This window comes from Sinocyclocheilus rhinocerous, unplaced genomic scaffold, assembly GCF_001515625.1.
Source record: "Sinocyclocheilus rhinocerous isolate Xijiao unplaced genomic scaffold, SAMN03320098_v1.1 scaffold50, whole genome shotgun sequence".
NCBI classification, from domain to species: Eukaryota; Metazoa; Chordata; class Actinopteri; order Cypriniformes; family Cyprinidae; genus Sinocyclocheilus; species Sinocyclocheilus rhinocerous.
The window spans coordinates 1,526,758-1,540,583 of record NW_015641057.1 but is presented as its reverse complement, the minus strand read 5'-3'; the positions used below and the strand labels follow the sequence as shown (position 1 = coordinate 1,540,583).

Here is a 13,826-nt window from a genome sequence, read left to right as displayed (position 1 = left end):
TGACAAGGCCGGACGGACATTAATATAAAAATCTCGAGGGTCAGGAAGTTCCAGATGCCAGAACTTGAGACTTGAAGACAATTGAAGACAAAGCCGAGACGCCAGCTGTACATATAACAATCCCGGTCAGATATTCCACTTTATTACAAAGCAGAACCTGAGACTTCATCTTCAAACACTTGCTACCATTATCTCACTCGACAGGCAGGTACAGCGTGTTTGATTCACACTGTATTTATTGTGCTGTGTGAGACGGAGAGACTCGCAGTGGCCTAAAGTTTCCTGTGTTCATTCATATACAAGACTGTAGAACAGCCTGGGAACTATGTCTAATAAAAAGAGACTGTATGAGCGGGCCTCAGACTCACAGACGGTGCTGAGGAGTGTGTTGGTGTGCTGCCGCAATTCAGCAATGAACTCGCCCATCTTTCCTTCCATCGTTTCAAACAGCGGCTCCGTGTCGACTGTGAGCTCATCAGGGAAAAACAGAGGCTTTCTCAGCAGTCGCCGATACCTGAAACACACCACACACACACACACAGACACGCGCACACAGACACACTCACACTCACAGACAGACAGATAGACAGACACCGACACAGACACACACACACACACACAGACACGCGCACACAGACACACACACCAGGAGCATCATCAGCGCCGGTGTGAAACCAGACAGATGTTCAGCTCTGATGTGTTTCCTCTGACAGACAGACTAATGAGCTCTAAGGAGAGAACACTAATGAACACCAGATGTGTGACACAGACAGTATCTTTCATTTTACATACAGTCGAAGACTAATTCAGAGATTAATAATAAAAACAGTAAATAAAGGTGCAGTGCAGTAATGCAGCTGATACTGACTCAAGATGAGTAACTGGATGAACGAAAAGTCTCATGAGGAAACATTAAAAAAAAGAAGCTTGTTTACATTTACATTTATGCATTTAGCAGATGCTTTTATCATCCAAGGTGACTTACGAATGTGCAACAAAAGCAATTCGTCAGAAAGACAACTATATTTGTAACACACAACGGCAGGTTTATTAGCTTATACTACATTAGGAAGTAAGCTTTGAGGTCCATAATTATTCACATTGTGGCATTATTTTCCTTTTTTTTCCCCAAACAAAGTAGTTTCGCTTTCACAACGAAGCACACAGTGACTTCACGACATGACAGCGGCGGCAACAATACTACAGCGTGAATAAAAGTTATGCCTTCTTTCTTTGTGTGAACATTTGGGCGGTGTTATGCAAATCTTCCCAGATCGTGATGTAGGTATGTGGGGGCGTGTTAGAACGAGCCGTTTTAGGTAGGTGTGGCTGACTCTTAACTTTTATAAAGAATATCTCTTTGGATTTGAGACTTTAGTCTTTGCAACTTTACAGATCTTCTTTATGCACCAAGAGCTTGTAACACTTCAAAGAGAAAGGAAAAATTGAAATCGCATCACATGACCCCTTTAATTTAAAGGCCTAATCCTGGCTTAGTCTAAGCCCTGAAACCAGGCCTTAAAAAAACTGGACATTTTTAATAATGCTACTTTTTTCCAGAGACATTTTTTAAATGTTATTGTAATTGTTTCAGAATGTTCAGAAAATGCTCAAAAGTAACATTCCTACTATGTTCGCAAAATGATAATATGGAACGCTCCCTTAATGTTCCAAAAATAAAACATTTTAAAAACTGGACATTTTGAATAACTTAATGGAACATTAGCAAAACATATTTTTGTTAGCAGGGAAGTTCACATAATGAATTTGAATAGCAGCTCAGATGATTTGATGAGAAATGTTCATACTGAGATCTCTGACTTTTGATTGCAAATCTGCAGTTTGAGGCAATAATGAGATTGTCCTGAAACTCTAGAGCAGAGTATTTTTTCCTAAGGAGAAATAGCTGAATATCTTAACAAAAGCCAGCATTTAATGTCACTACTGTGTAGGAGACATTAAAGACAATTTTTTGTTGTTGTTGAGAAACATTCTTTTAGAACAAACGTTTGACGAGACCCAGATGAGAAAATAGAAGTTTATAAGGGAATGGTGTAAACATTCCTTTAGGATGGACTGTAGGAATGTGTTCTTTATTCGTTCCCGTAAGTGCTGTGGCCTTCATAAAGCCAGTGTCTCCTCCTCCCGCTGGAGAAGAGTGTTTCAGACTCCTGGTTCAGGGGGAGGGGAGCGTTTCAGGAACAATACTGGCTCGAGACCCTCCATTAACAACCACCACCAGCACGACTGCAGGGGCCTGTTGCCTAGCAACATGTTTGTTTACGGACAAGCAGGGAGATAAAAGATGAAAGTCATGAACTACAGTGTTCTTTAAAGAAATGTAGCATTCCATCACTTGCTCAGCAATGGATCCTCTGCAGTGAATGGGTGCCGTCAGAATGAGAGTCCAAACATCTGATAAAAACACCACAGTAATCCACACCACTCCAGTCCATCAGTTAACATTTGGTGAAGCGAAAGCTGCATGTTTGTAAGAAATATAAATCTATTATCAAGATGTTTTCATTTCAAACTATCGCTTCTGGCTAAAATACAAGTCCATAATCCATAATAACACTTCCTCAAGTAACAAAGTCCATCCCCTGTTGTCCTCTCAAAATCCAATCACATAGTATTTGTTTAAAACTGTTTTGGCTTGTAAACATTGCTTGATCTGTGCATATTTCTCTCCTGATTCAGATAAGATGACTTTGTTACTGGAGGAAACGTTATTATGGATTATAGCTTTTATTTTAGCTGGAACGGTTTGAAGTTAAAAACATCTTAACGCATTTGTTTTTTACAAACATGCAGCTTTTCACCTCACAAGAGGTTAATTGATGGACTGGAGTGGTGTGGATTATTGTGATGTTTTTATCAGCTGTTTGGATTCTCATTCTGACGGCACCCATTCACTGCAGAAGATCAATTGGTGAGCAAGTGATTTAATGCTAACTTTTGCTAAATCTGATGAAAAAAAAAACTCATTTCCATCTTAATGGCTTGAAGGTGAGTAAATTTTCATTTTTGGTTAAACTATTTATTTATTTATGGAGTTCAAATGACTCCGCTAATTTGGTTATACGACTAAACTTCAGTTATAAGTTGAGTAAGGTAAATGAGACAAGGAAAAAAAATTTTTTTCTGTGGTCATTCAAACTTTAATAAACATTTAATGTTGCTTGACATCTGTCTGTCCTTCAAACGTCTGCTCAGTTCCACTCAATCTTTCTGGTCAAGAACCAAATCACATAAGAGCTACATAACCTTCAAACTTTTTAAAACTTTTTTTAAAGGCTGTCTAGCCACCATTCACCATTTGCCTTGAGAAACTCTTGCTGTTGTTTTTTATCAATGTTTGTGTGTAACTGATACTTGGAGACTCCAAATAATAAATACGAACTTCAGTGTGGATCATGCATGATGGAATGATTTGACAAAGCTTACTCTATATTTTGTAAATGAGGACCAAGATTTTTTTAAAGACAGATATGTTGTTGGATCAGCGTTTACTGTGAGGAAAAATACCCCTGTCAATCAAATTGAACCATAACCATACCTCAACCCCTTAATCATAGATGATGATTGGTTAAACATTTTGTGAGCTCAATACTAACATCTGACTGGCTGATAGCAATGAACATGTCTGTGCAAAACCTTTCCTGTTTTTAACTCCATTTCTTAAAATTTCTAGATTAAAATTAGTTTTAAACATCATGTTTATATTGGAGCTTTGGATTACATGTATTACCTGAACATGAACCTGGTAAAGTTGTGTCAGACATAGATGGGCAGTATTTTAATTAAATGTATTTGAAATGCATATTTAATTACTAAATAAATATTTTGTATTTTGCTGGACAAAAAAAATCTAATGTAATTTGTAATTAAATACTTTGATACGTGGGCCTCCTCCATCCTTTCTTCCCAGGGTACTGTTAACTCTACGAGCACCACCTGCTTGGTGCCTCTAGACCAGAGGACAATATCCGGTCTGAGGCTAGTGTGTGCTATTCTCCTCTGGGAATTTGAGCCGCTTCTTCAGGTCTGCCCGCATCTCCCAATCATTTGCTGAGGCCAGGACCCCTCTACTCCTCCGTCCTGCTGCAGCTCTCTCTGCTGTAGCACTGCATGATACAGAGGGAGGTCCGTAAGGCAGAGGAGGAAACCTGTACCTGTACATGTACCTCCCTCTGTACCTGCAGTGCTCTCTGCTGTCCTGACGAACTGGATAAAATGGTGCCCGTCGGGAAGTTGTTTAACCTTCTTCCTTGCCTGTTCCACACCATCCGCCAACTGAGACAGGAACTTATCATGATGCCACCAGAATTTCCCATCTGCCAAACTTGACTGGCATGCTGAGAGGACATGTTCAAGGTTGGCTTGCTTTCCACATAATGTGCAGCTGGGGCTCTCTGCCATCCCCCAAATATGGAGGCTTGATGTAGTAGGCAGAACACATCAAGAACTTTATCCGGCGTCCTTCCATGGTCCAAATATCCTGCCATGTCAGGGCCCTTTCTCGTACGCCCTCCAACCTTGTCCAGCTGCCCTGTTTTTTCATGGTTTCCTCCTCTGCCTTACGGACCTCCCTCTGTATCATGCTGCGGCGTTCCTTTGGGTCAGATTTGTTCCAGCTCGTTCTGGTGAAGCAACCCAGTCCAAGCCTGCCCTGAGCTACTGTCCCAATGATGTCGGCATGCTGCAGCCGATCCTCAGCCTCCGTCAGTGCTCTGCTGGCTGACCACTTACGACCTGTCCTGACCACAGTGCCTGCCTGGCGTACTCTTTCGTCCTTGCTGTCTCGCAGCATCATGGCCTGGCGTGTCTTTGTTGCTTTATACTCCTCGAGCACCGCTGCAGCTTGCTGCCTGTGCTGTACACGCCAATGGAACAGAAGCTTTTTGGGACACCCAGCCACCTCCTTAGGTGTTAATCTTCCTCTTCAATCCCTTGACGGTAGAGACATGTACCTCATAAACAAGCAGAGGCCAGATCAGTCTAGGAAGTACCCCATGCTGGTAACCCCAGGCCTTGTATTTGCCGGGTAGGCCGCTCTTCTCTAAGGATGTCATCCAGGTGTCTACTTGGATAATCATCTCCCTCACTCCCCGCTTATCGTTGAGGTCTGCCCTATACCCGGAAGTCGGGGGAAGTCGTGGCCTAATGGTTAGAGAGTCGGACTCGTAACCTAAGGGTTGTGGGTTTGAGTCTCGTACCGGCAGGGAGCACTGAACCCCCAACTGCTCCCTGGGCGCCGCAGCAAAAAAAAAAAAGGCTGCCCACTGCTCCGGGTGTGTGTTCACGGTGTGTGTGTGTTCACTGCTGTGTGTGTGCACTTTGGATGGGTTAAATGCAGAGCACTAATTCCAAGTATGGGTCACTATACTTGGCCACATGTCACGTCACTTTCACTTTTTCACTTTCATACCACTTCCCCAAGCTCTTCACTGGTCTCTCTAGGACCGTTGGGATTATGGTGTCTTTGATCCTGAAGCAGAACCAGTCCTGAATGTGCCCCTTCCTCAATACCAGGCTTCTGGACTTTTCAGGTTTGTATATTGTGTTCTTTCACAACCCCACCCCCCACCAAAAAAAAATTCTGTTGTTAATTACTCACCCTCGTGTCTTTCCACTCCTGTAAGACCTTCGTTCATTTTTGGAACATAAATTAAGATATTTTTTTATGAAATTCGAGAGCTTTCTGGCCCTATACAGTCAGTCATGCAACTTACACATTCAAGGTCCAGAAAGGTGGGAAAGACATCAAGTAATCCATGTAATTAAGTTTATCATTAAGTAATCCAATTTTATGTGACGTGAGTGCTTTTTTGCACCAAAAACATAATTTACCACTTTATTTCCAAAACTATTATCCAAACATTTATCCACATGTTGAACACTCACTCATGTGCGTTGTGTTGACGCGAGTCTTCTATGGCATGAACACAACACAAATGCGTTTTACTGCTCATGTGAAGACACAATGCAGATCAATATTTTCATAAATAAAGTTGTAAATTATGTTTTATTGTGCAAACAAAGCACTCACGTCACTTAAAAAATTGAGGTTAAACACTGAAGTCACATAGAGTGACTTTCTGGCCTTTGAATGTATAAGTTGCGTTGCAGCCTATGGAGGGAAAGCTCTCGGATTTCATCAAAAAGATCTCCATTTGTGTTTGGAAGAGGAATGAAGGTCTTACGGGTGTGAAACGCCACAAGGGTGAGTAATTAATGACAGAACTTCCATTTTTGAGGGAAATAAACCTTTAATTTGTCCATGGTTCCATCTTCCAACTGCGAAAAAATTAAAGAAGCTGTTTTGTGCTCAGTGCAAACTGGCTAAATATGTATTAAAATATATACTATCAGATATTGCTCACTGAATGTTATTATTACAGGACAGAAGAAAAAGCTGCTCTAGAACTTTACTTGCTAGCTGACAAGTGACGTTAGTTTGCTTGGCAAAAGTCAGCTACTTGTTTCTATAGACAAAGGGAAATTAAAATAAATATTATTGTCAATGTCTGAACAGCATGTAACGAAACTTAAAAAAAATGAAAGCTTGTAGACTAATTATTAGGTGTCGCTAATAACAAGGGTTTCTGTATTCTACATAGAGCCCTTTAACAGCTAAATATCAACATTTTCAGGAGTTAATCTGTACTGTTGACAGTGAAATAGTTTGAGCCATTCTCTCGAGTAGGATTAGGTGGTATGACAATACAGTTTTGCAGGACTGCTTAATTTTTGACATGCTTACAAAGAAACGATAAAGGAGCAATAAAGAAACATGAAAAAAAAGTGTAGAAATGCTTGATGGTAATCAAGTAAACAGAAATGAGAAGAAATATGGATCAATATATTGGATATATTGTGTATAGTGTTAGGGTTAAAGAATATGTTGTTTATAAGTTGTTCAAGGAGGGGAAAGCACTTATCTGTCTCTTATATGTGTATCTAAATGTAATGGCACTGTCTCTTGAGCTTGATTGCTTGTAAATATTGTTTGTATTTTCAAATGACAAATTATTTGTATTTTAATTAAATACATTTCTCACACCAGTATTTTGTATTTTAAATTAAATACATTTGATGAGCAAGTATTTGTAATTTGTAACTAGATGTTGATTCCAGCCAGCAACGTTTCTAGAGAAACTCATTACCAGTGTCTACAGTGAAGCTCAGACCACCGTAACCCACCATAAGCCACTTCAAAATCACTCAATGACATGTGACCAACACCAACTCAACTTACTATTCAAACTTACCGGGAAAATTTTCATTCTGAAATTGTACAACTAATGAACAATCTTCTGACTAGTACAGTCACTGTAACGTTACCTGAGACTGAAGGCCGTCTTGGACCAGCGACAAACTAGCATGATCCAAACAAAGCTGCAAAGGAAGGTTGTTTGATATGTGGAGCAGGTTATTACATTTTGATGAACGATTATAAAAAATAAACTTTTTGACTGATGAATCATTCACAAAAAGACCAGGAACATTAAGTAATTAAAGTCAAAAAGAAAGAAAACTGCTTTTATCACACCAAAAACGACAGTTATTTTAGCGTCCACACAAAGGAACGTTAACGTCCCTTTTATTCTAAGGGCGCGCCTCAGTTACGTCATTTGCCGCTTAAATTTCCGCGCTCTTTAAAGGGGTCATATGATGCGATTTAAATTTTTCCTTTCTCTTTGGAGTGTTACAAGCTCTTGGTGCATAAAGAAGATCTGTAAAGTTGCAAAGACTAAAGTCTCAAATCCAAAGAGATATTCTTTATAAAAGTTAAGAGTCAGCCACACCTACCTAAAACGGCTCGTTCTAACATGCCCCCACATATCTACGTCACGATGTGGGAAGATTTGCATAACGCCGCCCAAATGTTCACGCAAAGAAAGAAGGCGTAACTTTAATACTCGCTGTAGTTTTGTTGTTTCCGCCAACATGTCGTAAAGACGCTGTGTGACATAATGTTCTTTTTAGCAACATCATATGACCCCTTTAAAGTCAAGTGGATTCTGATTGGCAATGTTTTTATCGTTTATCAGCTGGAAATAGTCGTTATGAAAGTGATTCCAACGATATCATTACAGTTGTGGTGTGAGTTTTACTATTGTCATGGAATTATAATAACTATTCAACTTTATAGTTACCATTATAATGATGACTTTGTTGTAAACAGGTTTTCCACCAGGAAATCATGTTAAGACACGGGATTGTTTCAGCTCTCAAAAACTCATAATATTGAAAGCTTCTGCTGCCACCGTGTGTTTGAACAAATGCACTACACCATTTTTATACATCACTAATGTGTCATGAAATGTATTTTAAAAACCAACAAATAAAAGTCCTTGCCCAAAATGCTTTCAAGAAGTCCGCTAGAAAAGTTTCTTACATGAGAAACTCACATTAATAATCTCAAATTCTCTGGAGCTTTTCAAACCAAAACACAATATGAATGTAATTAAACTCATAAAAACACTTAGGAGATGAGGAAATGTGTAACCATAGCAACAACACCACGACATCGAAGAATATCTCACACACACACACACACACACACACACACACATCTCCAGCATTAGTAACAGTGTGGTTTATTTTTGCTCTAATCTGCATGTGTTTGACCAGGTCAGATCACAGGCAAAGAAGAAAACATGAGAATTAATTTCTGAATCATGTAATAAGAGATGCTTCAATCTGCATTCATATATTCATATTACCATATCAATAATCCATAGAAACTGTTAATATCACGGTTTTGGGGCGCTACCAAATAAACCCTGTAGTAATAAAACAGTGATGGGTTTTCCAAAGGTCACATGAGTTATTTTTCAACATCCGCCCGATATTCAATATATCGTATAATTTCACCTTCATGCATGACATAAATTCACACCAGCTCTAGTGAACACAAATGACAGGTGACCTTTATGAAAAAAATAAATATGTAAAATGTTCTAAGAGTAGAAATGCATTATTATTTAGCTCTAATATTTAACTACGTATTATTTAGCTCATGAGATACAACTTTAAATGGATAATTCAACCAAAAATAATGATTTTCTCACACTTTTTGTTCGAACCTGTATGACATTCTTCCGTGAAACACAAGATATTTTATATAATGAACATGAATAAAATGCAACAAATCATTGAAGTTTCAGTCTGTTTGTCATATAGAGCATCACATGGTTTCTGATTCTGAAGAGATGGAATATAGTGCACTACTGTTTGATAGGACGTTTCTGTCATTTTTTGAGCTCAACAAAGTTTCACAGAAGAGGCAAGTCCTCTGATTAAAGCGTGACTAAATCGACTCTTTTAAAAGTCCACGTTAGAAAATGTAAAACCATCCCGAGCACACAAAAACAACAACAGAGAACTAACTAAAAATGTAAAAACAACAAGTTACAAAATGCGAATGTCCATACCAGACGTCACAGTTCGTTGGCATGATTTTTGACTTTATAAAATCATATTGAGTCTGTATCAAATTTGTTGAGTAAAAAAAACTGTATAGGTTTCAGTAACAATATGTTTGAGGATCTTCATATTAGTTCAGCACAGTCTGTCAATAACAGGACAGATGTGAGTCAGCTCATAAATACTGGCCTTTAAATAGTTACAAAATTAGTATCAGCGAGTTTTAAAGCACTAAGTCAGTTTTTAGTTTAAACTCATCTAGGTAAGAACAAGCTCCAGTCAGAGGTGGTTTGCTCCTCCTGTACATCCATCCGAGAGTCTCATGGCACTCCAGATGTTTGTGGCGCTGGCCAAACGAGAGCCTCTGTTACCTGATGTTGAGCAGATCCTCTGAGCCAGCCGGGAAGAACCTGACCCGTTTTGTACAGCAGTTTAGAGAGCTGGATATTAGCATCTCTGTAGTAGTTCCTCAAAAACACCTGAGACTGATGAAGAGGGACAGACTGAGAATGTGTATTTCCTCTACTTCTTCTTACAATAAACTCAATAAATACATTCAATGAGTGAAAAGAGTTACTTGTATGTCCATGTCTGCGTATATCTGTCCTTTACTCTTCCCTAAACACTTGGTCTTTCTTCCGTCCAGCAGGTGACACCAGAAGCCTTTCTTGGGGTCAAACCTGCAAAACATCATTTGGGAAAAAAAAGTGTAGAAAGGAGATGAAAACATCCTGTAGCTTGCAAAAATTCTTGATATTTGTTATAAAAGGTTCTGCATGCTGATAGAGGCCAACTATTAACCTTAGTTTGCATGTCACTATTAAATCTAGATTTTTTTTATGGTTTTGAAAAAAGCCTCTTCTGCTCATCAAGGCTGCATTTATTTGATCAAAAATATAGTAAAAAAAAAAGTAATATTGTGAAATCTTATTACTATTTAAAATAGCTGTTTTCTACTTGAATATATTGTAAAATGTAATTTACTTTTTTGATGCAAAGCTGTATTTTCAGCATCATTACTTTAGTCTTTAGTGTCACACGATCCTTCAGAAATCATTCTAATATGCTGGAGTAATGATGCTGAAAATTCAGCTTGGCATCACTGGAATAAATTACATTTTACAATGTATTCACACAGAAAACTAAATTAGTTAAATTACATGGAAATAACATTTCCCAATATTACTGCTTTTACTGTATTTTTTGAGCTTTGGTGAGCAGAAGAGACTTCTTTCAGAAACATTAAAAAAAAATCGTAATTATTTCAAACTTTTCACCGGAAGTGTATTAATAGAAGGACAACACCAATTAATTTATCTAATAATGTTTTATTAAAAATGTATAAATACCTTATTGTTTTGATAAGTCTACGTATTACTACAAAATAAAGTTTAAACATTAATGCACTTTGGGTAGTGCTAAAATTTTTAGTTATGGCTATATTCACAATATAACAGAAACTGTTCTATTTTCCCATCACACTCAACAAGTTAACATGTTTGCTGCTTGTTCAATTTCCTTTGTTAAAATGAGCTGAAGAAACAATTCTTGAGCACAACATAACTGTCACATCATAATTTCATTATATTCAATTCACTTACATTTGTAAAATGGAATGTAACCAACTCGTTTTGTGTCTAGACTACACGAATCATTTTTTAACTTGCATTCTTGTTTTTAAAGTTTGTTTAACGAAACATTATCTGTTCACTGTAAATGAACTTGTTCTAGTTTTGATGTACAGACCTAAGCTAACCTTGATTTGAGTTCATGAAAGCTTTTTTGAGTGTATTTAATTCAAACAATGTTCATTTATGCCTGAAGAAAGTCATGAGACTGAAACGTCACAGTTAAAACATATAATATGAATTTGTGTGCTGATGCTCAAACTCACGCTAGTGTCTTGTGGTAATCGACTCGATTCTCCAAACCCAGAAACGTCTGGATCTTCTTCATGACCGACGCTGGATCCGTTTTCAATGTCTGACCGTCCACAACCAGAATCTGTGAGGGTTTAATGAATGAAAAATGAGAAATAAATCTGCTGTATTAGAACATACGGTCATACATGCTGCTAAACGCACAGACCTGGTCGTGGTGGTAGTGTTTGAGCCAGCGTGAGAGGTGTGTGGCGTACCATCCTGGAGCCAGACAACGCTTCTGCAGGACCTGCAGCTTCACAGGTGCATTGTGGGATGCCGTAATGACATCATGGAAAGAGTATTTCAGAGCCACAGGGTCAGCATGTGCTCTCTGATGCTGAAGAGAAAAAAAAAATGTTAAAATGAACACTAACCAAATAGTCACTGAAGATTCAAATGTTTAATACAAACACTAAAATGCAGAAAAGCATATAGTTGAAAATGATCAAGACATTTTAATATATTAACTCAAGGAAGAATATTTCATCATTTTATTGATATAGACCAATGCAACAAATATTAATAATCCACATTATTTACCTACTTGTATAATAATCAAGAAACTTTTTTAATAAATAAATAGAAAAATAGTTAAAATTTTACTAATATTTTATTTATTTATTATTTTCATTCATTATTTTACATTTTTAATAATAATGAATTCATTACATTGGTAGTCTACATTGATGGTTCAAACTGTAATTTTTTATTTTACATCCAAAATACTACAAATAAATGTATGTACAACAAACCACATTTAGCACAGAAATGTACACAAAATACTAGAAAAATTATAGAAAAATAATTACAGTATCATGATTCTTTCTAACTGTATTCACGGTTAAATAGAAATATTAAATGAACTAAAGGAAGAATGAAATTGAATTATTTTATGATATTTTAAATTTTAAAAACATTATTTACCTGCTTTTTATAATAATCAAATTCTTTTAATAAATTAATTTTTTAAATAATAACTAATTAATTACATTTTTAGTCTACACTGATGGTTAAGAGTAATTTTTAATTGTATAGCCAAGTATCATATTACAATAACTATAGTATCATGATTTTAAGTGTTTTTATGGTTAAAAATATTACTGATAATAGTGATACCACACAAAAATTAAAAACATTAAATTTCATAAAAGATATTTTCATTGCGATTACTGCAGTTTTACTTCAAATACCACTGCTAAAAGGATGGCCCCCCCTCCCGCAATCCGCCGCATCCCAGTTCTGTGTTCGGAAAGGAAATGAAGTGTACTACGGAAACCCTAAAGGAATAAATAGCCTATGAGATGGGAGGATAAAAAAATATATAAATACTTTTTCTCGCAATTATATCGTTGGGTAAGTATAGGCGACTGTATATAAATTGCGGGCATCGGGAAGCAGCTATTGAAACTGCTTTTGATTGCACATGTACTGTAATGCAACAGGCTACCGCTAGCAAGCGGCTAACCTTATAACGCTTATAATTGGCTTATAACCTTATAATTGGCTCCGTATAACGCGTTATTTGTTTCACGCTTCGGGCACCCCTAACCCCGCCCTGCCCACCGATGTCATCGTACATCACAAAGTTTCACTGCAGCCATCGTCCGATGCCAATTTGGTAGACATCGCCCAACCCTAATGGTTAATGTGGTAAAGTCATGGTACTGTACATTAATAATTCATTTTGTCTTTACAAAGGCTTTCTTTACAAAGTCTCTTACTTGTGCCTCCACAAAATGTGTGTTTGCTTTAATGCTTTGTTAATAAAGAAAGTAAGTTGGTCAGATGTAAATGGTGTAGTATGTACCTGGTACCAGGCGTAGGCTCTGTCCACAGGGTCACTCAGAACCGTGATGATTTTCGCTCTGGGCAGCAGCGCTGCGGCTCGGACCGCAGCTACATCTGAATCAAAATAACTGGCACTTTTCTCAAAATAATAATCAGAGCCGCTGTTGGATGGGAGGGGGAAATACTCCATATACCTGCAGGAGAGATTAAGAAAACAATGAGAAATAAAAGCAAACAAGCAGCGTTATGATGTTTGAAGCTCCACTGAAACTCACCAGTCGATGCCCCGCTGATAATTGTGACCGCTGAAGAACTGAATCTCCTCAAACGTCTCTTTACTGGGGTAATTACTGCTCAGATCAGGATGCATGCCCAGAAACAGATAGAGAGCCGTCGCTCCTGAGAAAAACATGGAGAAAATGTACCATTGATCTGATAAAAAATCTGTTATTACAGTATAGATGTTGTACCTATTTTCAATTAGATTTTTTTTATTTATTATTTATTTAGTATTTTTATTTTATTTTGATATTTCCCTTTTAAAGTTCTGTTAAAAATTTCAGTAATTTTGTTGTGCGTTTTTGTCATTTTTATTAATTATTTTAAATATGTCTATATACCTTTTTTTAATTAAGTTTTAGTTATTTTAGTACTTTTAATTTATATATATTTATATATATA

General features: G+C 37.3%; 1 protein-coding gene across 1 annotated transcript in view; it reads right to left on the bottom strand.

Annotated features, from left to right (window-relative positions):
• Positions 1-8,567: 8,567 nt before the first annotated feature.
• Positions 8,568-13,826, bottom strand: part of LOC107754481 (bifunctional heparan sulfate N-deacetylase/N-sulfotransferase 1-like) — a 36,155-nt gene continuing 30,896 nt past the window's right edge. Inside the window, exons 11-16 of the mRNA XM_016570940.1 lie at positions 13,421-13,544; positions 13,165-13,339; positions 11,524-11,694; positions 11,330-11,439; positions 10,013-10,115; positions 8,568-9,920 (exon numbers count right to left, since the gene is read on the bottom strand). Coding sequence (XP_016426426.1) covers positions 9,756-9,920; positions 10,013-10,115; positions 11,330-11,439; positions 11,524-11,694; positions 13,165-13,339; positions 13,421-13,544 — 848 coding nt within the window. The 3' untranslated portion in view covers positions 8,568-9,755. The remainder of the gene's footprint in view (positions 9,921-10,012; positions 10,116-11,329; positions 11,440-11,523; positions 11,695-13,164; positions 13,340-13,420; positions 13,545-13,826) is intronic.